This window comes from Thunnus maccoyii, chromosome 3, assembly GCF_910596095.1.
Source record: "Thunnus maccoyii chromosome 3, fThuMac1.1, whole genome shotgun sequence".
In the NCBI taxonomy this organism is placed as follows: Eukaryota; Metazoa; Chordata; class Actinopteri; order Scombriformes; family Scombridae; genus Thunnus; species Thunnus maccoyii.
The window spans coordinates 9999445-10027437 of record NC_056535.1 but is presented as its reverse complement, the minus strand read 5'-3'; the positions used below and the strand labels follow the sequence as shown (position 1 = coordinate 10027437).

The following is a 27993-nucleotide window of genomic DNA, read 5'->3' as shown; positions in this document are numbered from 1 at the left end:
CACCAACAGTCCACTGATGTTACACTCAGTACTTAGCTGTGTTTTGAGAGAACATCCATCCAAATCAAAGATATTTTAGTGTTGAGGACACACATTTATTTTCACAGTGAAGTTATATATGGGTAAAATAAAGTTAATAAAACAAAAAAATATAAATATATGATATTTTGATAGATATTTGTCACTTAGATTCTACTAAAATGGACAAAAATGTAGTTTCATTATGAGTACAAATTGCATACACTTAGATTCATTCATTTGTATTGCATTTGAGACCATTTCTTGAACTGAAGTCAGACAGGTCATTCAGTTTATTGATACTTGCTAATATACGGTAAAAGAGGCGTGTAATCCACTTATTACTAGTAGAATATATTCATACACATACCTAGCTAGGGATATGTAGAGAAAATATGTTTGTTATACTGACCTCTGTATCAGTAATTATGGTGTACAGTTAATTACGATGACACAACATGAAGTACAGACGCAATTGTGACTGGCCTTGCTTTTAAATCTGTCTTTGAGTTTCATTTTAATAGTTAATATGTTTAAAATAAGATGTATTCTCCTGTGGGCCCTCTGTTTCAGCAAATTGTACAAGTACTGATGGTCTCACCAAAATGAGAGCATACAATTATCAGTTATGATAACTTCGTACAAGATTTTAACGAATCTGATTGTAGACTTGATTTAGCTGAATTATTACAATAATTTGAACTGGAACAGAACATACAAAGAAAAATGACATGAAGTACAGTTCCCATATAACTTAGCCACTGCCTCAGTGTGTTTTTCTTAGTTTTCAGTGAATTACCTCAGTGTTGTCCTTCAGCAGCCAGTACAGAGGTAAGCTAAAGACTGATCAGGGGCAGAGGGAGACGAATGGTCTCACAGGTGGGAGTGTTTGTCATGCTGCTTGTCACTAGGCTGTAGGACAACAATGGTCGGCGTGTGATTGGTGGAGGCCATGGCCAGGGGGACGTCAATCATCCAGTGACAAACATCCATCTGGAATGCACATTCTGGCCAGCCACTGACCCTCAGTCAGCCCCGACTCAATAGCAAATATTTTAAACAGCCCGCAGAAGGAAAAAATATGCCTGCTGTCTTTGGAGCTTCAGGGAGCCAGGAGACATTCCTGGTTGGAAGATTAGCTTTGTGTGTGTGTCCAAGGCACAAGATACTTCACTGCTTTGAAGATCAAGGTCTCTGCATTTCATGTCTTTGTGCATGCTCCATTTGCATTGATGGCTTCTCCATAACTACTGTGACATGTGAGCGGTGCTAAATGCTAACTCAGCTGTTTGTGAGACTACCGTCACAAAAAAAAGCATCCTTTCATTCTGTTAATACAAGCAGGAAAGCACACAAAACACTTCAAATAATAACAAATGTGATTTTTATTAGACACTTCAATGCCATGTTAGACACTTCACTGTTTTAGCTTTGACATTGGTACAACGGTTTGAGACAGTTTGTTTCAATAAATTACTCAGAACATGAACTGCACCTCTCTCTCCCTCTCGTCCCTTTTACCTGCTACACTGGGATTAGTTTTCCAACAGGGAGATCTGATCGGTCTTGCTGGTAAAAATCATCTCTGATAGGTGCTACCAGGTGTAACCAGAGGAACGTGTCCTCTGGTTTACCTTGATAAGGCCACAGTTCAGACAAGGGCACACCTGGGAACACATGCATACATTGGACGATGTAACTACTTTGAAAAGCCGCTTATTTCTGACCCAGCGTATCAGGGACTGTGACAGAACATCTGACTGCATTAATCCTCCAAGTTTGGTTAGAGCACATTTCACAATCTTTCTAACTGTTTACAGCATGAGGCTGCATCTGTAGTTACCTCAAACATGAAACATTATTCAACTGTAGTGATGATGAGAAAGTTACTGAACTATTGTTACAACGTGGTTATCTGACTGAGGTGGTATACTGGCCTTTTGCTTGTGATGCACAACGGTGGATGTTGAGGCACATTACAGCAGTAACACAATGACACAATACAAAGACATCACTCTCCCTGATTCGCCGTCTTTCTTCAATTCAAAGCATTTGAATTGTATATTTGAGCATTCGGCCAATTAAATGTCAGTGCTGGAGTGCACATAATTGTACGTTTCATTGTGAATGGGATGAAAAACACATGACAGTTGTCCTGTGTCCATACTGAGAGATCATTACTGGCTTTTACAGCTTTATATGATACCACTACAGCTCCAAATAACTGATGTTTGACCACATTTGGTTATGAACTCATTTTCTTGGACAAATAAAGAAACTAACTGCAGTCAAAGCACAGAGAGGAATCTTTTCTCCCACATAGATCAGAGCAGCTTTGTAGGAACTTGTAGTGTAGTGAAACAGGTGGAAGAGCCTTAATGGTACAGAATATACTGTCGACTTTTCTGACAAAATATGTGGAATGTCTCCTGCATTCCTATTGGCAGATATCATGTGCGCTATCCGCATGTTTATGAAGTGAGTATAAAAAGTGCTTCAACTGACCGCCCCACCTTGAACCATCTGACGTACCAGAACAACTGACATCAAAGCTCTTCCTTCATATAATAACTATGGATGTGAATTGTGTTTCTGTAAGGCCATGGTTGGCAGCATTTGTCCAAAAAAAAAAAAAAAAAAAAAAGAAAACAAACATTCAAGTGCAATCAAGTGTTTTGTTTGCTATAAAGAGTGTACCAGTATCTCTCACGGAAAAGTCTCTTGATATATGCTATTACAAGTTGAGTTTTCTTTGATCATGCAATAAGGCACCGCAGCTGAACGTTGGTAAAAGCTGAAAAAGGCTGTTTTTTTGAAGAAAAATAAAAATACCATCACTCCTTTCTTTGTCATGCACAAAAATTCAAATACTCTTCTGTAAAAGTTATATAATATATAATATAAGAAAACTCTTATGTACAGTCAAATGTCCAAAGGTATATTTCTTTTTTCCCCCTGCGCATACATATACTGTACAAGATTCCCTACATTTACATGCTTCAAATGCAAGTCACATTTTTTGGAGCTAGAATTTTTTTTATTGGTCACCTCCCAAGGAAAGGTTTTAACTATGTACAGCTGATACGCTCAGATGGGACGCCACCCACACAAGCTCCACCTTCAAACTCCGGATGCCCCCTGCCTTTTCCCCTCCCGGCGCTCCCTTTTCAGTCCACATCCAGGAGGCTCAGGACCGTTCGCCTCGATATGAGGTAGCAGTTTATTTCCCAGTGCAAAAAAAAAAAAGAAGTCCACTCAGCTAATGCGAGTCCACGATTTGGGCTGGACGGAGCGCCTGCTAGTCGCTGGCTCTCCTTAGGGGGGCGCTCTCATGCTGAGAGGCTCTGAGGGTGTGTCCATTGGACAGCAGAGTCTGCCTGAGCTCAGGCTCACAGTCACTGTCAAGGTGGTTCGTCAGCTTCACCGGCTTGTGGAAGGATTCCTCCTGTGATGGAGAGCACGCCGGCGTTTGTCCCGCTCTGCTCACTGATGAACATGACAGACAAAGAGGAGGGGGGGGAGAAACAAGTCAATGATGTGACATGTATGTAGACAAATATGTATTCAGCTTTAGGATACAGAGGCAATGGAATGTGTGTATAGGGCTGCATTGACATGTAAAGGTGAGAATTGGTATTTGAGGGCCAATTCCGCTGGTATTACTCCTCCTGAAGAGGCTGAATCCCAGGACAGGCCTGGGCGTGCAGCTGCAGGAGTTTGGCAGCAGCAAGAACTCAGTGTTTCTTTTCAGTGTTTTTACAGAGATATCCTGAGCGGCTCTGGGCATGCAACTTTGATACACTGTCAGATGCTGGTAGGAGCCAATCTATCAACAATCATGTTCAAAGGCATCTGCCCTGACAAGGACTCGTAAACGCTGATAGTTTCTCATGGTATCACCTCGTATAAATGATATTCCAAGACAAACAGTGATAGTTTGGGACTTTAAGAAGCCTATTGGATTTATGACTTAAGTGTTTCTGTTTATGGGATAATAAGAGGAATTTGTCAGCAGTTGTAATGCAGGTCCTGAGAGCGACAAACTTCTGTGCATTTTAAATAACTCAATACACTTTCATTTTCATCCTCTTACCTTTTCTATCATGTTGGTTCAGTTGTAACACATTGTGGCTGTTTGGAAACGTGGATCCTTGAATGTCCTTCCGGATCCCGTTGGGCGTCCCGTTGCACAGCAGGGTTGTGTGTGGCCCTGTGTCGTGCTGCTCTGCTGGGTGACAGTGAGAGTAGGGTGGGGGAATAGAGTGTTGTTGGTACTCTATGCCCCCGGCAGGGCCAAAGCCATGGGTCAGGTAGTCGGGATCTTTGGAGTAGCTGTTGCCATTCTCCATGCAGTCTGTACAGACTACTGCACCATCGAAACCTGCAGGCAAGCAGGCGGGGAGAGGGAAAATAAATGATTTGGAGGCAGAAAAATCAACAACTGTATGTCAACACTGTGGTTAAAATGTCTGCAGTAATTATTTCTGATGCTGAGCAGACAGTAGTGCACCTTTCATCGTTATGCAATGCACCAGCTTTGCTCGTGGGAAGTGGGAGAACCTGCAGGGGAGCACAAACATTTGGAAGACCAAGCGGAGACTAAACTGTCGGGTACCTGTGGTGTCTACGATGTGTCCGTTGGGCTGAGGTCCACCGCCGGCCTCCACACGGATACACACATCCTGCCGCTCGGACAGAGTGCCCTGAGAAGAGAGGTAGCTGGGCACATCTGGAGGAACGATTGTCTCATCTGAGAGAAACGAAAGCCAAACACAAGACATTTGAGGCAGGGTTGTGGATTGACAGATCCCTCCAGCTTCCTTTTTCCTCCCACATAATGGGACAGAATAGATCCAAGTAAAGCAGAAATGATTACTCCATTAACCAATTAGTCAAGCAACAGAAAATGTGCTGCTTTTCTTTTCTTATGTGATAGTAAACTGATTATTTTGGGGTTTGTAGACTTTTGGTTGCCGCTCTTAATCCAAGCTCACCTGTGTTGGTGACGCTGCACTCCTCGCTCTTTTTCCTAGTCTGGTAGATGATGCACACCCACACCAGTGAGGTCACCACAATACTCGTGACCACGGCGATGACGATGATCCCTATAGTGACTGTGCTCAGCCCTGCCGGTGAGGTGCAGGGGCTGCGTCGCTGAGTCACCACCAGCTGGCTGTGAGCGCGCTCCGTGCCCAGAGTGTTAGACATGAGGCAGGTGTAGCGGCCGGCGTCCTCCAGCGAAGCGGAGCCGATGACCAGCAGCTGGTTCCCCGGGGTGAAGTGGTGTCTGTCGGAGGGGCGCAGCGGCTGGTCGTTGCGCAGCCAGGTGATGCGGGGTGGCGGGCTGCCAAGGGCTTTGCACTGCAAGGCCACCGTGTCCCCGACAGCCACGTTGCGATCCTCCAGGTCCTGGGCCAGGTGGGGTGTTTCTGTGGAGGAGAGGGGTGACAGGTTCACATCAAAAGCTTCAAGACTGCAGGATTGCTGAGGTCAGTGTTTTCTATTCTTCTATTATTATTCTATGACATCAAAGTTTTAGGTTTTTGTGCTCAGGTTTCTCCTTTAGCTCTGTTTGTTCGCAGTATCTATTACAGCCTGTGTCATCCTGATGAGTCAGCTGGATCGACTGAGCACAAAGTGTGATGAGTGTGATATCCTGCCACTTACAGTCTCATCTGACAATCTTATTTATACATCTGAGGTCAAATCTGAAAGTTGACAAATTCTGGCATCAGTTAAGTTCATCAAATATCTCAAACACGCATTTTCATTACAACACACACACACACAAACAAGATTTCTCTCGGGACAGAATCCTCTTCAGAACAATGTTTTCAATGTCTCCCCAGCAACTTCACATTCTGCTGAATGGAGCACATTGAGCTGAGTGTGTGTGTGTGTGTGTGAGTGTGTGTGTGTTAAGGTAGGCCTCTCCTCTCAGGCTGAGCACTTCCCCTCACAGTGGGACATACACAGATTAAGAGATCTCACTTAACCCACTTCAGTCGCCCCTCTCTCTCCTCTATCAATACTTTCTCCCTCTCCATCAATCCCCCTCTCTCCACTACCCTCCCCGCTTGCTTTCCTCTAAAATCCCACTTGCCTACCTTCCCCCACACACTCCACCATTCCAGCTCTTCTTTGGCTCCCATTTTTCTCCCCGCCACTCTTTTCCAGACAGGGGCCCCTTGACTGCGGCCTAACCCCCCCCCCCTCTCCTTCCCCTCCGTCTCTCAAACCCAAACACCACAGATTCAGTCTAGAGGCATGGTCGCTTGCTTCAATATTTTACATTGTTGAGTGGATTAGCACCCAGCTTGAACTGCTGTGATGTCTAACAGGTCTTTCTCAAGCCGCACAATATGCAAATATGTCACTGAAACAACCACTCTACCAGTCTAAAACTAGAAACGGTTGCTCATGAGCTCTTTAAGGGAAATTTAAGACTTGTTACTTGTGTGATAGCACAGAAACCCCCTGACTCTTTTTTTTTTTTTTTTTAGCTCTGTTCAACAAGGGACTGCTTTGCTCAGTTCAAAGACAAAGGACAAAGATGATCTTAGTGCTGAGAGGGTTATAGGAGAGCAGCTCCGTTTTGTTTGATTTAACAGTGTAAAACAGCCAATAAACTGGGAGCACTGAGGCCTGCAGTGAAGCAGCCATGACTGTCCCTCCCACCGAGAAGAGAGGAGGGGGGTGGGAATGCCTAACAAACACCCCTCTGTGAGTCGCCCTCGCTCCCCCACCATCCCCCTTTGACCCCCAACTGTGACCTTTGGACCCTGACCTGCAGCAAGGCCACAGCTGCTGAGAAAAAGAAAAATATAAAGCCTCTCATTCTGCAGCCTCGGCACTGACCAATTCCCAACTGAGCGCCGAGCTATTTACAAACGCTCATTTTTGGGAAATGTGGGAAAATTATCGACACTGAACACGAGTCCAATATTAGCCGAAACTGAATCACAACAAAGATACATCACAGAAATAAGCTCTTACCCAGTACGGTGAGGGTGGCGTTGGCAGAGACAGTCCCCGCTGTGTTTTTGGCGGTGCAGCTGTACACGCCCATATCCTCTGGCTTGACGTCCATGATGAAGAACACATCGTCATCGGGCATGACGTGCATTCGGCGCTCACGGGCGGCGGGGAAATCTGTGCCTCCGTCCTTCTGCCAGGCGATCTGCGGTGCCGGGTGGCCCTCGGCGGCGCACTCCAACCTGGCCGTGTTGCCCGTCCTGATGGTGCTGTCCCTGGGAGTCTTCACGAAGGATGGGAGAACTGTGGACAAACAGACGCTGTTTCTGTCAGTGTGGGTTGAGCAGTCTCTCTGTAGTGAGGGGGAGTAGAATCCCCTCTGCTGTTCCAACTTCTTTACATGCATGGGTGTGCTGAGACAACAGGCAGCGAAATAATTGTCATAATGAAAAAAGAAGAAGCTAAAAGGTCTGAGGTAGAGTTGGCCAAGGCACCCAACTCTAAATAAATACTCTCCATTTGCAGAAAATCAGAGTGACAGAGCGCAGAAGAGATGGACCCTGTTAGCGCTGACATGCAGTTAAATCAATTTGTTCCGAATACCATCCTGGCAGAGATAGAGGCAGAGTGAGAGAGAGAAGACTTTATTCAAGTGGAAGAGAGGAACTGAGCGTTACCACTAAACTCAATCCCTCCTCTGTCAAATGGGACGATTGAAACTCAGATAAGTAGAACATAAACAAGCATTTAATTTGGTGGAAACGATTTAATCACACACATATTAACAGAGATATTTGAGTGGCATGTTTTTAGTTTTCTGTCTTGGTTTGTGTTGAAAAAGTCCAACCTGAATTTATAAAGTATGCAACTATGCAAACCTACAAACCGAGAAATAAGAATCCGTTTGTCTCGTAACAGACATGCTTAGTCACTGGACACTTATAGTCTTCTTTTTATTGTACTCATTTTTAGTGCCATCATTTTTTTTTATGGACACAAGAATCCAACTCTCCCCTTGAATAACAATAACAGTCCACCTTCAAAAGCAGGCTAATAAATCATTCCTTTACTCAGCAACAGGCGGAGAGTTTAAGCCTAAAATCTCTTTAATCTTCCTGGACTAACTCTTCAACCTACCGTTGACGATGAGGCGGGCCTTGCCAGAGTAGGTGGAGCCAAAGTGGTTGGTGATGATGCACTGGTAACGTCCCTCGTGGGCAAAGGTGACATGCCGCAGGTGCAGGATCGTGGTGTACTCCATCACGCCTCCACCTCCACTTCCACTTGTCGTATCAGATGTGGTGCCGTGGTGGTGAGCGCGCACATGGGCGTAGTTCTCTGTCTCGGCGTGGCGAAGCAGTTCCTGGTCCTTGCGCCACGCAAATGTCATTGGGGAGGAGCTGCTGCTCGCCGCCGTACAGGTGAGACGTACGTCACTGCCGAGGACTGTCACTGTGGTTTCTGGCTGCACCGTGATCTGGGGCTTGGGAAGGTCGTCTAAAGGTGGAGACGAATGTAGGAATGAAGAGAAAAATATAAAAGGCAGGACTTAGTATGTTATTGAAGGATTGAGATAAAAAAAAGAGGGACAAAGTGAGTTAAAAACCAAAGCATAAATCATGTGGTCCAATCTGGACACAAATGTTACTCAGTAGGTGTCAGCTTGTGCTGCTCTGTGTATTAATGGATGTGAAAAAGGCAAATAAAACACACATAAGCATCCATTAGCATGTCTAAGTGCAAATGCAAAGCTAAACAACAAAAAAACCCACCAAAACAAATATGTGCAACTATGTAAATAACACAACAGTGCCGAGCTGTCATTGTGGCCCGTTTGTGCCTCAACCGCTGCTTGCTCAACACAGCCACCCACATAAACACAGACACTCACCACACACAAAGCTGTTGGATGGAGCCTGGAAGATGCTGGTGCCCTTCAGGCTCTCCGGGTGGGCACAGGTGGCATTGACACCAGCCTGCAAACCACGTGTCTCCAACCACTCCGGCAACCAGTGGAGCTGGCAGTCACACAGGAAGCTGTCGCTCTGAATGACACTGTGGAGGAGATGAGAGGTGAGTACATGTGGTATATATCACATCTGTAACTGAATATGTGTTTCGTAGAGTGTGCGTGGATGCCAAAAGCACTGGGGGAGTGTGTTTCGATGTGATTCAAGGCGTGTGTGGGTCTGTGCACATAAATCATGTGTATTTGTGTGAATATAACTCACAGGGTTTTGAGGTTCTTCATCTTACTGAAGGCATCAGGCTGGATGGAACGAATCGCATTCTCTCCCAAGTTCCTGTTGGGACACAATATCTCATCAACAGTAATACACACATACATACTCTGCATTACAGTCATACCCACACTCAGGCTTACGCTAGCAAGGATCTGACTTTTAAACAAGGTGGAAAGATCCAGGCGTTTATGTCTGAGGATACATGCCAGCTTTTCCGTCACTCCCTGCCCTCCCATTTGTCAAAGGCCTGTGAAAGAGCTTATAGGAATTCCATTTCTTCTACGGAACTCACCATATGCTCAATAACTTTGTTCCTGCGTAGCGGCAGGAAAAAAAGGCCAAAGTTGAGATTGTGCTAGGCTAATGAGAGAGAAGCAGCTGGGCGCTCGCAAAAGCCCCTGTCTTCTCCTTTTACAAAGACACTATTAAATTGCTAGCCGCCTCCTCTCTGCCAGCTACTTTTGGCAATTGCACACCACCCTCTCTCTCTCTCTTTCTCTCTCTCTCTCTCTCTCTGGCTTGGAGGAGGGGCAGCCAAGCATTGTGGGATACTCACAGGTGTTCCAGGGTCTCCAGGCCAGAGAAGGCTTTCTTGGCCACCGACTTGATCTTGTTTCCAAACAGAGTCCTGCCGTTTCCAAACATGAAGGGTGTCGATAGATGAAGAGAGAGAGACAGAGAGAGGGAGCGGGGACAGGGGGAAGAAGGGGGTGAAAACAGAGAGCAAGACAGGGAGAGAGGCACAATTAGCGAGGCTGAATCTGATAAGAGTTAGGGGATTGAGGTATTGGAAATCTGAACTGTGTGGAGATTAGCCAGGAGGAAGGGTGAGGGAGACTGGATGGGGTTGAGTGCGGGGGGGGGCACCTGGGCTCTGCGCTGCTCTTCAAAGACCACTTTTATCTTTATTAGAATTTAACAGCAATGACCAGGCAGGCCTGTGTGTGTGTGTGTGTGTGTGTGTGTGTGGTTCTTTTCCCTGCAGGGCTTGTAGTGACATACATGCAACCATGTAAGTGTGTGTGTGTATGTGTGTGTGTGTGTCTGTGGCAGTCAAGCCTGGTTTGAGCCAAGAAGTGAGTTGCTGTTCCCTCTGATTTGGGGTCCTAATCCCTTCTTCCACCCTCACCCCGCTGCCACTGCCCCTCCCTTGTTTCTCTCCTCTTGTAGCCCTCACTTCACAGGAAGAGGAGACACGGCTGGCTGGTTCATAATGAAGACCCCAGTGTTGGAACTCATCCACATGTACACACAAACAAACGGCTGTCTCTTCACAGGGACGACAAGCAGGCTACTTTGTCAATTTTGCAACTCTGATTTTGAAGGAATTACAAACGATCAAAACGTAGTAAAATAAAAGCAGAATTACATCCGCAATCTACTCATCGTTTACTTACTTAAAACTGTTCGACCCACTTCCCTCCCATGTGGCGCCATTCACAAGCTGCTTTTGGGGAAACCCTGTGTGTGTGTGTGTGGTGGACACTTTGATGTCTCAGCCCTTCTTTCTCTTTTCTGCATCTTTTTTTTTTTCCCATGGCTTGCTTTGCCAGCGTTTGGGATGCAGCGGGCCGCTTCCGCCAACGCCATGACAAAAGGGGCAGGGTCAGAGGGTGGGGCGTGTGAGGCGTTTGATGTTGATGACTGAATGCAGCCCTCAATTTCACCCTCTCTCAGTTCCTAACAACAGGGACTGGGAAAGAGGGAACGAGAGGAGCGCAGGCATGGAGGAGAAATAGAAATAAGCCTATTGGGGAGTGAACCCCTGCCAGCTCGAAGAAAAGCCCTTTCTCTCCCTCTTTCTCCCGTTCTTTCTCTTTCAGCAGTGCTCACACTGGGAACCATCTTGGCTGGACATCATCTTTTCATCCTGCAGGTTGATGATTGCGCACGGCCGCTCAATGCCAGCAACTCTACGCCTGCAGTGATTTCTCAACTCGCCAGTTTTGACATTCAACTTTTTTAATAGCTGTCTCGATGAAAACATGAGTAATCATGATGAGTAATCATGAAAAACAGATTAAAAAATGATTCACTGTATCTCCTTCCTGACCCGTGAGTAGCAAACAAACCCAATTTGGCCATAAAGCTAAAGTGAAACAATGAAATCATAAGATGAAAGACAGATTGGATTGGAGAGAAGTTGGCGTGGGTTTCCACAGAATGACTGGAGTAAAAAATTACCAAGTTTCATGAACAAGCCTTGTAAAAAAAGGAAGAGGGGCCCTATAAGTCATTGCTCAGTGTGAACACTTCCCTTCCAAGTGAAGTGTAGGGTCCTGAGGGGAGCGATATCTCAAACTGCTGAACTCTATGTCTATATTGGACTGGCTAAACTTAGCTGGCAGTGAAGGGTGAGTTGGGACTGGGAGGGAAACTTCTGGATGCAAGAAAAATGAGAACGCTCGCTTCTGTTTCTCTTGATTGTCTGTTTCTGAAGAACACCAGGACAGAGGGATGAAAAGGAGGAGCTGATAGCAAAAAAAGGAGAGGAGGAGGGAATTAAAAAGAAAGAATGAGGGGAGACACTCACAGCTTGTTGAGGCTGTCCAATCCAGAGAAGGCCCCGTTGGTGTCCTCTATTGTGCCTGAGATGTCGTTATGGTCCAGCTCCCTGCGGAGAATGAGAGAAAAGAGGGTTAGGGTAAGAAAGATGGAAGGAGGGAGGAAGAGAGCAGGGACGGGGTCTGCCAGCAATGAAGCGTTTCACAGCCCTGGCAGAGGCTGGTCTGGAAGTCACAGGTTACCCCCTCGTCCACGCTCCCTCCCCCATCGTCCTCCCCCCTCTGCACCTGGCCTTAAGAGCCCCTCTGCTGCTCTGCTCTGCCAACCAAGCGCATTCTTTCCTTAGAGGGGTGGAGGAGGAGTGTGCATGTGAGTATGAGTGCGTTCATGTATTGAGGCAAACCCAGCGCAGGGAAACACATGTATAATTCATGACGGCATGGAGGGATTGGCGGGAACACAATGCCTTGCGAGAAGCCAGACAGTTGGGTCTGTTTGTCCGATGGTGACAGGTATGGCGCAGCCAAAACCAAAACCAAGAGTCTTGATGAGGTTAGGGGCCAAGCTTAACCATGGTTGGGCAAAGAAATAATGGATTCAATGAAAGAGAGAAAAGAGAAAAGGGTTTCTTTTAGTGTATTGGAGGGTTTCCAAACACTTGTTGAATGCACCTCATTTGCTTCCCTTCACAATATTGAAAGAACTACCTCTGAAGGTGAAGTCATAGCTGCAGAGCCACCACTCCACCCCTCTGCATGGCAATCAAAAAGAAAAACAAGTTGCAGAGTTGGAGGAGTTCTACACTCCTCCGAAGCATTAAAAGACTTTCTTTCAAACTTGAGAAAAGGCCTTTGAGGTTGATGGTCAGCCACACCCTCCAATACCTCCACAATAGCACGACTCTGCTCCTCCTCCCTTTGCCTTCCAAACATCTCTTATCCCCCTCTGGTTCTTTTCAGTCTCTACTGGTCGCTGTCTTAGTTGAATTGGACTGGGGCTGCCAATTTCCTACTCTTTCTGGCTGGCTGGATGTGAATGGCTGTTGCCTTGTTAAAGCAAGGCCAGTGGTGGGGGCTGTGGAGCAGGGGACCAGGCACAGAGAAGGAGGGGGGGAGGGGGGGGGGGGGAGCCAACGACCCCCGTGGCCGAATTAGAGGGCAGGCTGGCTCGTTTGGAGCTTTCACACCCCGATGCAGGCTCCAGCCCCATGCCAGCACGACCAGCAGCGCAGGCCCAATTAAAGCTCCCCCAGCTCCTTTTCAGGACCCGGCCTATGCCTGTCCTCCCCTCCACTGATTAGATTAGGCCTGCCTCAAAGACACACAGAGCAGGGGTGACAGAAGAGAAGGAAGGAAACGATAATGTGAAATCAAGAGACAGATAGTGTGTGTGTTTTGGGGGATAACATGATGAGATGACAGAAAACAGCTTAGGACAACAGAGGGGAAGAAATGGGCATTAAGTGTGCTTTGAAAGGGTAAAGCCAAAAGAAATAAAGTGAGCAAATTAAAGAAAGAAAAACATGAGAAAAAAGCTGATATATGGTGGTCAGAGGCTCTTCTCCCATCGTTTACTTCCCTCTGTAGCCAGTTATCTAGCACCCAGTGTGCCAGCAGAGAGGCCTCATGCGCCTTGGCTTGTCACCCCGCTGCGAGAGAGAGCTCGTCTAGCGAGCTCTGGCAAAACTCTCCTCCTCCCTGGCTCTCTCACCAGGAAGAGACACAGCCAAGAGGACCTTGGTTAGGAACCAAGACCCCCAAGTCTTTCTCCTGGATTTATCCCCTGACTTTCTCTCTTTCATTCCCTCCTTTTCTTTCTTTTGGCCTGTTTGGGCTTTTTGTGCAAAAGGTGGATCAGAGGGAAAAGAAACCTCTGTCTTTTTTCATGGCTTCTGAAAGCGGGAGAGGGATCTCGAGGGAGGTGAGCAACACAGAACACTTTTACATCCAAGTCTATTGGGAACCAGTGTTTGAGACAAAACAAAAAACCCCAAAAACAAAACCAGACAAAAAGTGAGAAAAGAGATGAAAAATAAGAAGTTGCCACAGAAACCATGGCAATAGTGATGCATGAACACCTTGTAAAAGTTAAAAAAAACCAAAACAAAAACAAAACTCAGACATGATTGCAAATGAGATCAAACTCTAGAAAAGCAGCCATCTTAAAAAGTAAACAATCCCCGCTTTCTAAAGTCAACTGGATGAATTACGTAAGCCTAAATATCAAATATCACAGAGGCAAAACCAATATTAAAACATTTCAGCTTTCACTGCTCCCGAGAGGCACATAGTAGCCTTATCGTCAGCAGGGGCAAAACCTCTTTCGTGGGGGATGTTTAGAGTCATTTGGGCTTGGTAATGGTAGTTGTGAGGGTGTACTTACAGGACGCGTACAGCCTTGAGCCCTCTGAAGGCTCCCTCGGTGATGTGGCTGATGGAGTTGTGCCCCAGACGGAGGGTGTGGAGATCCCCCAGCACAGCCAGACTGCCTTCATCCAGACGAGTCAAGTTGTTGTACGACAGATTCCTGGAGAGAGACGGAGAGCGCGAGACAGAGTGATACAGACAGAAAGGCAGACAAAGAGAAGGAGAGAGAGAGGGAGAGAGAGAGAGAGAGGGGGGAAAAAAAGGGGGAAGAAAGAGAAATGTTCTGTGTGAGGTCTGGAAGGAGATGACAGGTTGGCAGAAAACTGAAGCAGCTCGCGACATCATTATACTTAAATTTCATGGCTGATTCAATGTCTATTTGCCACTCTGTGGTGTGTTTTTCCATTGTGACTTTTTCCTCACCACAAGATGTTAACAGAGAATGGGCTTAGCAGACCTTAGAGCTCAACAGAGATCCTAATGATTTAACAGGGAGGAAAAGAAAGTCTTGGTTGGAACTTTACATGTCTACAACCTCCATTTATAAGTGCTCTTGAGCATGTGGTAAACCCCAGGGGATACACTGTCACTCATGTGCACTGCAGCCCTCAAAATGTTACATATCAATATATCATATCATTTTTTTTTTCTTAACAAGCTGGAGAAAATATAAATTGGATGAGAACACTACATGGACTTCCAAGTAGTTTCACTTGTTTTAGGAATTTGGAAAGAAAGAATACTCCACTACATGACACCTGACTTCAATAAAAGTCTGGTACAAGTTCATTTCCTTGAGAAACAAATGAAAATAAAGACGAAATACTTATTTAAGATCCTTTTGCAGAACAGTCATACTATACATATACCACCTCTTGATTAATTCTGTTTATAAATGAAGATAAATCCCATAACAGTATCTTTCAAACAGTGGTCAAAGGCAGTATTGTGCATTTTATTGCCCTCTCTGTGGCCCTCGCTGTCTGTCTCTGTGGCCAGGCCTCAGGTTTGCTTGACCAGTCATGTGTGCAGAGATTCTCCCTGATGACCAGCTCAGCCTGGCCCATTGGGAATGCAATAACAGGCTCCTCATAAAGACGAGTCACTCTCTTCTATCATAACTCTAGATAATAAAATCATATAACCGATGACTGGTGCAGCGCCAGGAGGATGATACAGGGACAGCGCAGGGAGCAATCGGTCATTCGTAGATGTCCGTACAGGAAACGGCATTGAGATACACAAAGCAAACTAACATGAACGTCATCTACCTCTTTATCCTTTGTGACTGTTACGTATAAACAAACATAGTCGGCACGGACACCCCCGGCTACCTCGCAGTTAGCAACGCCTCAGCTGAGCAAAGCACTTTATAGCAGCGATACGACAGTCATGTCAACAGGACAGGAAAGGCTCTCAGATTCGGCAGACAAAGGCCGTGAAGGCGATCCTTCAGTGTAATTACCAAGGCACGACCGGCAGAGGATTACACGCCGCTTTGACAAACCCCCACGCTTCAGAACTGAGAACAAAAACTCTTGTCGAAGGGCTTGAGTGTTGTTGAGCCCAGCTCTAATTATGGGATAAACAGGCTTATCCTGAGAATAGCGTAGTGTATTGAGTGTTAAAGCACAATGTCATTTAACCCTGTGTAAGGTAGGTGGGTGATATGGGTAGGGGTGGGGTGTGTTGGGTTTTCAAGCTATAGGACAACGTGTTAAGATCCTCAGAGACAGATGAAAAAGCAAAAAATTCACAGCGTTTTAAATATGCAACTATTGTTTTTTTTAATTGAACTAAGATGAACTTATGTTCTTCTGCTGCTCCTAAAAATCTTCCCCAGCAGTTATCATTCCAGGTTTAGGAGCTTTTAACCACTGTCTGCTGAATGGTTTTTGTAAGAGGACATCTGGCAGGAAAGTTTGGGTGTTCAGGCTAATTTAAATGCTGGTACTCACAGTTCCCTCAGTTTCTGGCAGAACTTCCATCCGTCAGGATTGATGCGGCCTATGGTGTTGTTACTGAGGAAAAGCTGTTGAAGGGAAGACAGGCCATACAGGGAGCCGCTGTTCACCTCCGTCAGGCTGTTGTAGTCCAGGTGACTGCATGACACAAAATTGAACAGTGTAAGAATTATCATATTGAGAATTCACAGTTCTTGACACGGTGGTTCGCTGGCAACTGGATGTGAGTTTAGTGGTAATTCTTGCACCCAGAAATGACTAAATTTGTAGCAGCGTTTCTGTAAAATTGCATTGTAATTTGTGACCATTACTTTGTTATTTTGCATGTAATTGTAGTAATATGTAAAAAATAGCATGTCAGCAGGAGAAAAGTGTGATGTGATTGTTGTGAGAAAGTTCCAGTAAGGCTACAAAAAGATCTTATTCTTATTATGTTGGATTGGTGTGAATTCCTGTAATAGTCAGTACAAACAACATTAGCCTTTAAGTAGTGCTTGCTCCAAGGCTATGTGCTGCACTCATACTTATAAATCAGATGGCTAGTTCCCGGTATTGGGTTAGATATTAAATGTTTTATGATGCTGATGTCATAAGTTTTGTGCAAAGGAACTTTGTGAAATAAATTTGTTGGATGACCAATCAGTCACATGCTCTATCATCCTTGGCATATTTCTGATTGTGTTAGTGTATTACTATGTTTATGTATTGATACAGTTTCAGTTGTTTTGTTTTTAAATACATACAGGACTTTCATCTTGGCAAGGTCCCAGAAAGCCCCGTCCGTCAGCTTGCTGATACTGTTTCTTTGCAGCTTGAGCACCTCCAGGCTGGACAGACCCTGGAAGGTTAAACCCTCCACCTGACGAATACGGTTCCTGTTCAACTCACTGCAGGGTGGAAAAAAATATGAGAGGGAGAAAAAAAAACACTTAATCATACTTTGTATACTTTTTCAAAATATTCCCCATATTTCAATGCAGGAAACCAAACTTTTTTTCTTTTGACTGATGAATATTTTGCCCTCATTCTACATGAGCATCCATCACACTGAAGTCAAAACCAAAGAATCCTGCAGCCTGCATGCCTCAGTTGGAGCATTTTGTTATTAACAAACCCCTCAGGTTAACAGGCATTCCTCTGTGGTGTCCTTTCCACCTGTGGCCAGAGCTGTATACCCACAGGCTATAGCTTACAAACAGGAGCCAAGCTACAGCCCTGTGAATTGAAACAGTGATTCTAAAAAACAAAAAGTATAACATTTTAAAAGATTTTAAAAGAACACAATCTTTATTCTGCATATGAAGCCAGAGTTGTCTTTGCATGTAACAGTGAATGAGTACATCTGGTGTATGTGTGTGTGTCTAAAGGTTGTAAAAGCCCTCAGGTTGGCAAAGATAAACATCCTCACAGGTTCTTTTGTGCCTAATGTGCATCACTGCTAGCATGTGCAGATACAGTGTCACCGGGGCCACCTGTCCAACAATAGGCACCTGGGGAAACTGCTGGAGCCACAATGAGGGAGACTCCCATTATGTGAGTCCCTTCATTCGCCAGAATGGAGGTGTTGAGCTACAGATGTGTCGACCTCGCTGAGACACTGGAGGGAAGTTTGACGAAGATAATGAAGCACGGTGTGGGGAATGAACTAACCACATTGGGGATATGGAAGAAAGCAATAAATCACTGATAATATGGCTCTGGTGTTTACCTAGTCAGACCTTATCCACCCCTAGAGGTATAGCTCACACTAATAGCGTTCCAAATGTTAAAAGCTCGATCAACAGACACTACAAACTCCTCTTCCTTCAAACTCTTAATTCTTTTCTTTCTGTCATGTCTCCAAAGGCTACAACTGGGAAACCTATTCATTTTCAGCCCAAACACAAATGTCAAAAATATATTGTTTTTGCAGGGCGAACAGTTCTGACAGATCATAACAGGACCTTGTCAGCACACTAACTACGTTGTTAAACTGATGAAATCCAGTGGTACTCACAGCTGGGTGAGCCTCGGGAGCTGGAAGGCTCTCACGGGGATCTGGCTGATGCGGTTTCGGCTCAGTCTCAGGACCTGTAGAGTGGAGCCCAGATGGTCCAGAGCACCGAGCTCCAAAACGTTGATCTTGTTGTTGCTCAGGTACCTGAACACAGACACAGCACGTTGCGACATTACAGGTTTATACCAAACCTCAAACATGTGAACATTAATAGCACCATTTCTGTGTCTCTTCAGTTAGTTTACATACTTCTTGTATGCTGTAATCACGCTGTTACCACATGTTGTTATCAATACACTCTATGTTTCTTTTGTATTGATATTTTGGATACAGATGTTAGGGATATCCAATGGCAACACTACTGTGTGCACTGTTTTCTGCTTTTTTAATTTTTCGATTTATATTAACTGCTACAAGAACTGAATGTCCCCACAGAGACCATTAAAGAGTCTGCTCTTTTTTGAATAGCCACATTGTTAGTGATGAATGTGTTATGTACCACAGTAAACTTACAGGTCTCTGATTTGGAGGCCTGCAGGAAAGCAGTGCCCTCGTAGCTCAGTGATGTCATTATTGCCCAGGTCCAGGGTTTCCACGGAAACAAGTTCTCTGGTCCGTCTGCCGTCGATACTGCGGATCTTGTTATGATGTCTGGAAAATAATAAAAAACAGACATGAAGACATTAGGTGTGGTTGACAATCCTACTCACAGACATACAGCTTGACCCGGCGTGTCCAAACCAACCGAAAAAATATTACACTGCTCGAGTTCAGTGTCCCTTTCTCATCACCCATGGAAGACACTCCAAATCCTTTATCTTCTCTAAGCCCACTCAGGCACAAAGAAAGAAGAGTACACAGAACAAAGTGGTCTTCGTCCACCACAAAATGTGTACTTTAAGAGCTTCCAAACAGAGGCTGGCCTTCTTTAAACAATTCCAAAGACACCTGTGCTTCTCGCAAAATCTATTAGATAGATGGAGTCTCGGTGATCAACCAGAGCCACTTGAAGGGGGATTTCGGAGTACTTCAGTGTGTGATGGAATGGAGATGGCTGTGTGATTCTCATGAAGTGAGCCATTATCACGGTCCTAATCTACCTAAGGCAAAAGAGCAGGAGCAACTGAGTAGATAACAGAAAAAACAAAACTTAACCATCATGAAAAGATGCAAAAAAAAAAAACAATGAATACTCTGAAAAAAATGGGCTGCTGCTGTGCCTGAAGACAGAGAAAAGCAGTAGTGTGCCCCCCTCTTTCTAGTTCAACATTTCCTAAACTGACTAGAAAAACAGAACCATCATACTTTCAAGACTCTCTACACAAGGAAACGCTCTATAAAGATGCCTCCGCTCTATTTTGTGAGGCCTTGTTAACTTGGATGAGCCTGCACAGATTTCGGGAGGGGAGGGGTTGAACAAAGTCCATTTCACGTAGACATGAGGAGAAAGATTGAAGAAGATTAAGATTAAGAAAGTAAAAGACACCGTCCCAGTCATTACCCTACAATACAGAACGGAAGGGGATTGTAAGAAACATGAGTGACAGACACAAACTCACAAGCACAAACTCACGTGTCAGCAGAGAACATGGGAGGCCACACAGGGCACGCAAGAAACACAAACACAGCTCTACTCTACTGAAAACACACACATCGACAAATGTACACAGAAGGTATATTATATGCAAAACAGACAGACACACATCTATCTTGTTGGATCAGTGGTCTCTGTGTGTATATGTGTGTGTGTGTGTGTGTGTCCGAAGGCCAGTGTTATATGAGCATACATGAAAGCTAGTGACAAATATGACACATGCCTGTGTGCTAACTAGGGACGGGAATGTCATTTAATATCACTGTCATTCACCTGACTAGTCTAAAAGAAGAGAGACAAGTGAGAGCGAGTCAACAAGAGAGATTAAATTAAGTACTTTAATTTGATACCTGTTTAATTTATGAAGCGTCGAATCACATATCTTAAGATCAACTCACTTGACCCGTGAAGAGTTTGGTAATGTTTGAATGCAAAACCAACAGCAGAGACAATAAACAACTAAACAAAAGACTTAACTCGATACTTAATGAAAGCTCAGCATTATTATTCTGACTGGTTAACTTCCCAGGATTGTGCGTGTTTGACAGAATGAACAAGAGAGAGAGAGAGAGAGAGCAGGTGTTCCACCAGTCAAACTCCATCATAACAAGGTCAGTCCCTCCTTCCTTTCTAGCCTTCAGCAAGCAGACTGACACACACACACACACACACACACACACACACACACACACACAGTCATTTATTGGTGTCTGAGAGGAGGAGGGGTCGCACCACAGTGCCCACCTGAATAAACAGTGGCAGAAATGGTTAAGGATGAGCCATGCAAGCACACATGTGCAAACACCCACACACACACACACACACACACACACACAACACAAATAACAAATGCACACATGGGACAGACCGACAGACAGTGGCTACAGTGAGCAGAGGAGGGAGGGAGGGAAGGAATGGGGGAGGAGAAAAGGAGGGGGAGAATGAAGGGGTGAGGTGGGGTCAACAGCTGGTGACCTCTGCTGGGAAAAACAGATCAGTCTCAAACTGGTGGGAGAGGTTGACCTCTCTCACTCTTTCTCTCGCCCAGTTCTGCTTCCACCACTCAAACCAAATTCCCTCTCTCTCTCTCTCTCTCTCTCTCTCTCTCCCTCTCTCCCTCCCACAGTCAAGAGCCCAGCTGTGTGTGTGAAAGACAGATAAAGCGTCGGCGCTCAGTGTGTTTGAAGTCCGGACATACAATAGTAGCGTTTATAAAAACTGATTATCATACGGCCAGTGACATTTCTGATAAAGAGGAGCTCCGTTTGCTCTTGTTCCCTTTGAAGTCCAGGGGCTTTATTCGCTCTTGATTCCACTTAATTCCAAATCTCATTACCCTGCCCCATTGACCATCTGATTACCATGAGCCCGGCTCATTTTGACACTTCTTTTGATGTATGGAAAGTGCATCAGCGGTTTACACTAGTATTCCCATTCTCCTGTTTCCAGTGTCATCTTTGGGGGCGATTGTTTGGCCCGTCCCTTCTCGTTTGAAGCTGGCGGTCGGGACAAAAGGAGAATTATTTCAAAATCAGACCATCCAGCGGGCCATATGATTTCTATCCCGAGCTGTTTTAAAGGCCCTCTTTGATGTTGACTGAGCAGGCGATGAGCACAATGGGAAAGTTTGTGCTGCTCTGCTGTCACTTTGACACTGTGTTTTTAAAACGTTTTTGTTGCTTCTTTTTTTGGCCATCCTGCTGTGGCATTCTGGGAGTCTGCGGGGTATCACTGGTCTCGCCAAGTGCATTGTGGGACTGTGAGAGCCTGGCATATGGTCTTTGGTTGGTTCACCAGAAGCTTCAACATGCTTTACATTTACAAGACATTCTCGGTAAGACGCTTCTCTGAGTTCTCTGCTAATACAAACTCCAGTGATTGGCCCGAAGAAACGTTTAAACTGTAGCGATACAACACACAGTCAGGCTTATCTGTGCCTAATGAATTCCACAAGAGCGCCAGAGATCAAAAGAAGCTGCCAGACAAGTGTAAAAGAGGAAGGAGGTGAAAAGGAATCACCGCTCAACCAAGCAAGAGATGAAGAAGAAAGAAAAAAGAGCGGACGCAAAGAAATCCAACCCACTCACCTATCCCTTCTTAGTTCATCCATTCTCAAATTTTTCTACTTCTCACTTTTTTCATAACATTCAGCATTTAGAAAACCAAAAATGTTCATTATCATAAAATTCTGGAGATATGTAATTCAGTTTAGATTCTGAATGTGTTAATTCTACAAACATCATTGACTTTGTCATTTCCATTAGTCAGTGCAAACATGAACCATCATTAGCAACTAGCCAGATGATACACTTGAAGACTCAGTAGCAGTCAGACTGTCAAGACAGTGGTAACCGCATATAATGAGATCTCAGCCTTTTGGAGAGGTCACTGTTGGATAAAGGGGCTGAAGACAGATTCTCGATCCATTTGCTCCATATGTGTGTATGTAGGTAGGTGTGTGTGTGTGTGTGTGATTATGTGCGTGTGTGTGTGTGCAAACCACTGTCTCACACAAACTTGTAGTCAGACGGCATTCCAGACCATCTTCAACCTGCTGCCTCTGCCAGAGCAGATACACAGAAACTGTCTGACTCTAGAGGGCTTGTTGGTTGGGGAGTGGAGACAGAGTGCATTGGACTTTTGGGAATAACCCTGTGTGGGCGTTCATCTCTTGCTTCCCTTTTTCCTTCAATTCACCTCTCCTTACCCTCCAACTGCCTCCTCCACAACTTCTTCAGAACCGTTCCTCTTTCAACACGTTGTGATGTCACCCTGATCTGACGCTATTTCACATCCCCTATCCCTCCCTCCCTCCCTGCTTTCTCATCCTTCCTCCCCTGCCCACTGTTACCCATTTTACTGTAAGCCATGTGACTGACAGCTGCAGCTGCAAGTGCTTCAGCAGGCCTTCGCTTCAGCTGTGTGGCTTTGTAAATATCCGACCCTCCCTCTAGCCTCCACTCCCATCAGGCCTAGAGGCCTTCCCCTAGCAACAGGCTTCGAGTAAGGCCAAAAAAAGACACCCCGATCATTTGGAGGGGCTGCGACTCACACAGTTTGAGCAAGTAAAGGTGAACTTCTGCTCCAATCTATTATGTATCAAAAGTAAAAAGGAGTTTGTGCTGGACCCTACAGATAATAATTTCAAATGAACAACTTTAATAGCTCAAATGTTTTGGAAACTTATAACAGATAAATGTCAGAGTTGTTTCATAAATCCTAGAACTCCCCCTTACTAACTGTAGCAGAAGTATTCTGACCACATAACTGCGTAATGATCAATTCTGAGAAGCAGGCAGATGACATACAGGGAGAGGCGAAGGTATGACTCCCACAAAGCTCACCACTGAAAATGATATGACGATGACCAGTGTTACAGGAACCAGCAGCTGCATACTTTACTACCAGGCAATCAGCAGGCATGCTAGCAAGGTGTGAAAGAAAATACACAGAGTGAAGCTAATGGTTAGCGCTAGACTAGCTGAGGGGGGTCAGACTTTCTTGTTTCAGGATGATTGAGATGTAAGAATGTTCCCCAGTCACACCAGGGGAAAAAAACTATGGCACGCTGGAAAACAACAGTCCACCCAACAGATGATACAGCTGGAAAACTATCAGGATTGTACATATGCCTTTGTGTGTGTGTGTGTGTGTGTGTTTGTGTAGAATCTAAAACATACTAAGAACAACTGTGAATTATCTTGCTATAAGAACTGTAACAAGCTCTCATATCAGCTTCAACATTTTGATTTTTATCTCAGAGACTATATTTTGGTCTAACCTTGGAAAGCCTCTCTGTTTTTTTGTGGCTTGCATTCCTTTCAACATTCTTGAGCATCATAGTAACACACAAAATTGTTGGTATAGAGATAAGATTAAAGACTTAAATAAAAGTGTTGAATGGATAATGAGCTCTGGCTCATGTAAGTACGGTGTTTGCCATTTCTTTAAGTACCACTACCACAACTATTATTAGTTTATTTTCTGAAATTTAACTTCCAACCAATAACAGTAATATGAACTTCACATGTATTACCATAATCATAATATTTCCCTGAAACTTTGCATTTACTGTCTTCCAAACTGCAGCATGAATCAAGTTAACAAACTCTCATCATGATTTTCCTTAAACAGAGTAAAAATTAAGGCTGTTGATGGACTACCGAGCTCAGGTTTGTGACATACACAAGCGCACACACGCCTTTCCCAAATAGGGCAGTAAATCTCCAGTGAGATGCCAATGCAGGCAGCCCCTAAAGGCACAGTTTCACAACTGGGAGCAACCAAGTTGGAACTATATACGAGCTGACACTCCAAGCAGCCAGCACTGCTAACTGTAGACAAGACCACATGGCCAGCTAATACGACTAGTCAGTTACTTGACCACATACTAATGGCTCCAGACAGAACTCCATATTGATGCCAACAGAGCTCAAGTGGAAAGATTTTTGTTCTAGTTTTATGTAATCAAGTCACATTCATACCTTACGTTTATACATACTAATGCAGTATTACCTCTGACATGTAAAAGCATTTGCATCCTCGACAGATGTCAAGAGACTATTTCAAGAGCATTTCAAAGAGGCCACTGACCTAAGAATACAGTAACAGAGAGCCAGATAATTCTGGTACCATGTTAAGCAGTAAGTGGGGCGGTACTCACAGGTAGAGCGATACAATCTTGGAAGCAGCCGGTCCTAAATCTGGTATGGAGGTCAGCTCATTGTGGTCCAGCCGCCTGAAAGTGACAAACACACACAGTGGTAGGTTAGAGAACAAAACTGTTTATGGAGGAAAACAAAAAAAATGCACATGGATGTTGTGTTATAAGGTTAGAGGACTTCACAAAGACATTTTTTTCTCCATGTAGACCAGACATTTCTAAAGTGGGAAAATCAGGAGCAGAATTTGTAGTCTTACTGGTGAAATTAAACAAAAATACAAATCCTTATTTTGAATCCCCAAATATCCACACAATGAAATGCAAAGGTGTCTGAATGAAGTTTATGTTTAAACGGAGACTGTATCAGACTAAATCCAAACTCAATGTTCTTGTAGTTTCTACACAAATTGTACATGCTAGTTGAGATGTCACAGTGTTGTTGGGAATATCCCACACGCTCAATCACGAGGCTAAGTTCAATCTAACCGTGTGTAAATCAAAAGATTTAAAACACTACTTGTCACGTCTGCCACACAGCAAGTAGCAAGTCATCCTTTTAAAAACCAAAAATAACATGAGAGTAAAACAGATGTCAAGGAGCGTATGACTGACTGACCGGCCTGCCAAAGATGTCACCAGTGTGTGTATCACCGGTTAGCTTGTGTATGAGTGTGTATGTGTCTTGTGTACTGGTGCTGAGTGACACAGAGCCAAGTCCTCTCCTCACCATATAAAATATTTACAAGGCCAGCGTTGGCCACAGTATCAGGTGGTGGAGGGGAGGCTTAATATAGAAAACCACCACTTTATTCTCAATTGAACTTAGTTCAAGGCAACACATACAAGGATGCTGCTAGGAAGTAGAGTGGCAACCATGGACATTACACAATGTCTACACAGGCTGCTTAACGAAAGCAGCACTTAAGCCGAGCAGCGGCGGCTTCATTCCTATTTCTGTGTCTGTGTACGATGCGTTCGGGCACAGAATTGTGTAGGTCACATGTGTTTTTGACAGCACTTGGAGCGCAAACATGGGACAAAACAAATCCTGAGGGCTGTACATTAGAAAGCATTCATAGTTTTGCTTCCAATCTTCTCATTCTACATTTCCAATCGATGTAGCACTACACTAAGTCCAGTCAACAGACAAAGATACACACATCCTAGCTAAATGTCTGGTGTAAAGTGACACACATGATTTCACAACAGTTTTCCCTGCATGTGTGCGTGTGCTCTAAATATTCAGGTGTGTGTATCCTGTAGGTGAATACTTACAGCTCTCGTAAGTTGGGAAGGTTGGCAAAGGATTCTACATTGATGGCGGTCAGCTTGTTGTGGCCAAAATTTCTGAAAAATAGAAAGGAAGATGTTAATATAAGAGGTAGTTAACTTTCCTTTTATTCTTAATAGCAATCAGGGAAGAACAATTAACTGTAAAACACATCAGCAGCACAACAATATTTTTCATTACTTTTATTATACTTGTCATGGGCATTTTTCAGTTTTTCAGATTTTAATCAATATCAACAATTTTTTCTCCCATTTGACAAACAGCCTCATCCATCCACATTAAGTATGCCTGAAAACACTGCAGTACATCCATTCAGCTGGCCTTCAAGGGGGGCCAGATCAATACTATTGATACAGAGTGTCTCACGCTCCTGGCTCACTTTCCAACATAACCCACAGGCCATTCATCTGCAGCAGTCAATTTGCACTTTAGGCTAACAGTGTATTTAATAGCTGGCACTTGACTTGTACAGAGGCTTATTAGAGAGTGATTTGTCCAGTGATATAGCATTACCTCTGTCAGAGAGCGAGTGAGTGAGGAGGGGGTATGCGTGCGCACCTAACACACATCTGCATTTCAGATTGAGCTTCCCACAACATATGAAACAAATTTATTTTCACGCATAAACAAGTGCTATCTCTGTCTCTCTCATACACACACACATACACACACACACGCACACACACCTCCTGCCTGCCTTGCTGGCGCGCAGCCTGTTGGCAGAGAGGAGGCTGCAGTGAGAGCGCTGTTTGTGTTTGTGTGGTGGGGTTAGGCTAGGCAAGACAAAGGGAGCCCACAGCTCAGAGCCGCCTGCCTCCCGCCCCTCCATCCCTCTGTCCAGACGTGAGAGACGGCCCAGGAATGTTTCACAGGCCTGCAGAGAGATGGCTGCTTGTTCCCAGAGACTGGGGACACTTTTACCTGATGCAACACATTCCTCATCCTCTCATCCCATAGTGGCCTTGAAAGACCCCTTTGGGGAGGGAAAAAAGGGGGCTGGGGGGGGCTGAACTCTGTGGCTAGATACGGTTAGCATTAAATTTTAAGTCATGTAATACAACAAGAGCTGTGACTTCATGTCACTGATTCCTCATTATAGAGAAAGTAGGAATGGATATTGGATATTGGAATGGATAAGAAAGCTAATGCGAGGAGGCTGGGTCAGTACCACATCATACACGCTCCACTTCTTAATACTATTTATGCCTATCAATCTCAATCTCCGTCTCACTTGACAGATTTCCCTTTCTTGTCTTCTGTGCTTGATTGCAGATAATGACAGTTTCCCTCCCCTGTTCTTTCTCCCTGTGTGTGTGTATCTGTGTGTGTGTGTGACGAGATAATAGCAGAGCATGTGTCTGCCCTCCAGGCACAGGCTTGACAGGGAGGTGTGCATGTGTGTCTATGTAATGATCATTTACTGGGGCACCTCCCATTGTGGCCCAGATCACTAAATTGTCGTCCCCTGCAACAGGAGGCAATTACCTCGTTATGGTGAAGCTAAGTGAAAAATGACACAGCTTTCCTATGGGCCACCTCTGCCCGGAGGTATGTATATTCAGCCAACACACACACACACACACACACAGCACAAACAGGATGAACTTGGGAGAGCACTGTCATCTAGCAGAGCAATCAGAAGTTTCTACACAACCTGCATTTGGCGCCTAACAGATCAAGGAATTCTACTAGTGAACCTTGCTTAACAAGCAAATTAAGATTTATGCAGGAATATCACCTCCAAAGAACTTTTTTTAGCATGTAAAGGTGGGGGAGGTTGGTTATGCTCATACAGTATTCACAGGCATGAAACTCAAAGCTTAAAATAAAGAACAGGACAAAACAGAACAAAGGGATGACTAAGAAAAAAAAGTAAATCACGTTTGAGAGCCAAACCTGCCGTACTGGTGCTAAAGGCCACAGCAACAAACAAAACTGGTCCTTTGTGTGTGTGTACGCAAGCATGCATGTGCCTCTTTCTCAGTCACCTATAGTGTTTACACAACTCCACTTCATTCAGTCAGATTTATTTTCTTGCCTATCAGATAAGTTTCACAGCGTTTTAACACCTACTGTATGAGGCCATGGTGATAACGCTGGTTTCCCTCCCTCCTCACCCGCTTCCTTCCCCCGATTCTCATGTGGATGGGGGAGGGAGGGGGGGGGACTCCAGCGCTAAGTGTGGTTAATGCTTTCCAGAAAGTGACCTTACAATCATGCCGTTTCTAGAGGAATTTGCCGAGTTGGGATCAGAGGCCTAGAAGTCATTAGAGTTTCTAACTGCTTCACAGAAAAGAAAACCCAGCAGAAACAAGCCTGCTGAGAAGAATGAGAACCTTCCGAAAGAACCCGTCCAACACGTCGCTACGTGCAGAGAA

At 44.7% G+C, this 27993-nt stretch overlaps 1 protein-coding gene across 1 annotated transcript in view; it reads right to left on the bottom strand.

The window, feature by feature from the left end:
* Positions 1–1385: 1385 nt before the first annotated feature.
* lrig1 (leucine-rich repeats and immunoglobulin-like domains 1) overlaps positions 1386–27993 on the bottom strand; it is a 36640-nt gene continuing 10032 nt past the window's right edge. The window contains exons 2-18 of the mRNA XM_042404100.1: positions 25600–25671; positions 24325–24399; positions 18581–18718; positions 18068–18211; positions 16815–16958; positions 16066–16209; positions 14124–14267; positions 11770–11850; positions 9793–9864; positions 9225–9296; positions 8885–9048; positions 8131–8490; positions 7015–7296; positions 5013–5447; positions 4634–4768; positions 4112–4399; positions 1386–3504 (exon numbers count right to left, since the gene is read on the bottom strand). Of these exons, the coding sequence (XP_042260034.1) occupies positions 3317–3504; positions 4112–4399; positions 4634–4768; positions 5013–5447; positions 7015–7296; positions 8131–8490; positions 8885–9048; positions 9225–9296; positions 9793–9864; positions 11770–11850; positions 14124–14267; positions 16066–16209; positions 16815–16958; positions 18068–18211; positions 18581–18718; positions 24325–24399; positions 25600–25671 (2938 nt within the window). The 3' untranslated portion in view covers positions 1386–3316. The remainder of the gene's footprint in view (positions 3505–4111; positions 4400–4633; positions 4769–5012; positions 5448–7014; positions 7297–8130; positions 8491–8884; positions 9049–9224; positions 9297–9792; positions 9865–11769; positions 11851–14123; positions 14268–16065; positions 16210–16814; positions 16959–18067; positions 18212–18580; positions 18719–24324; positions 24400–25599; positions 25672–27993) is intronic.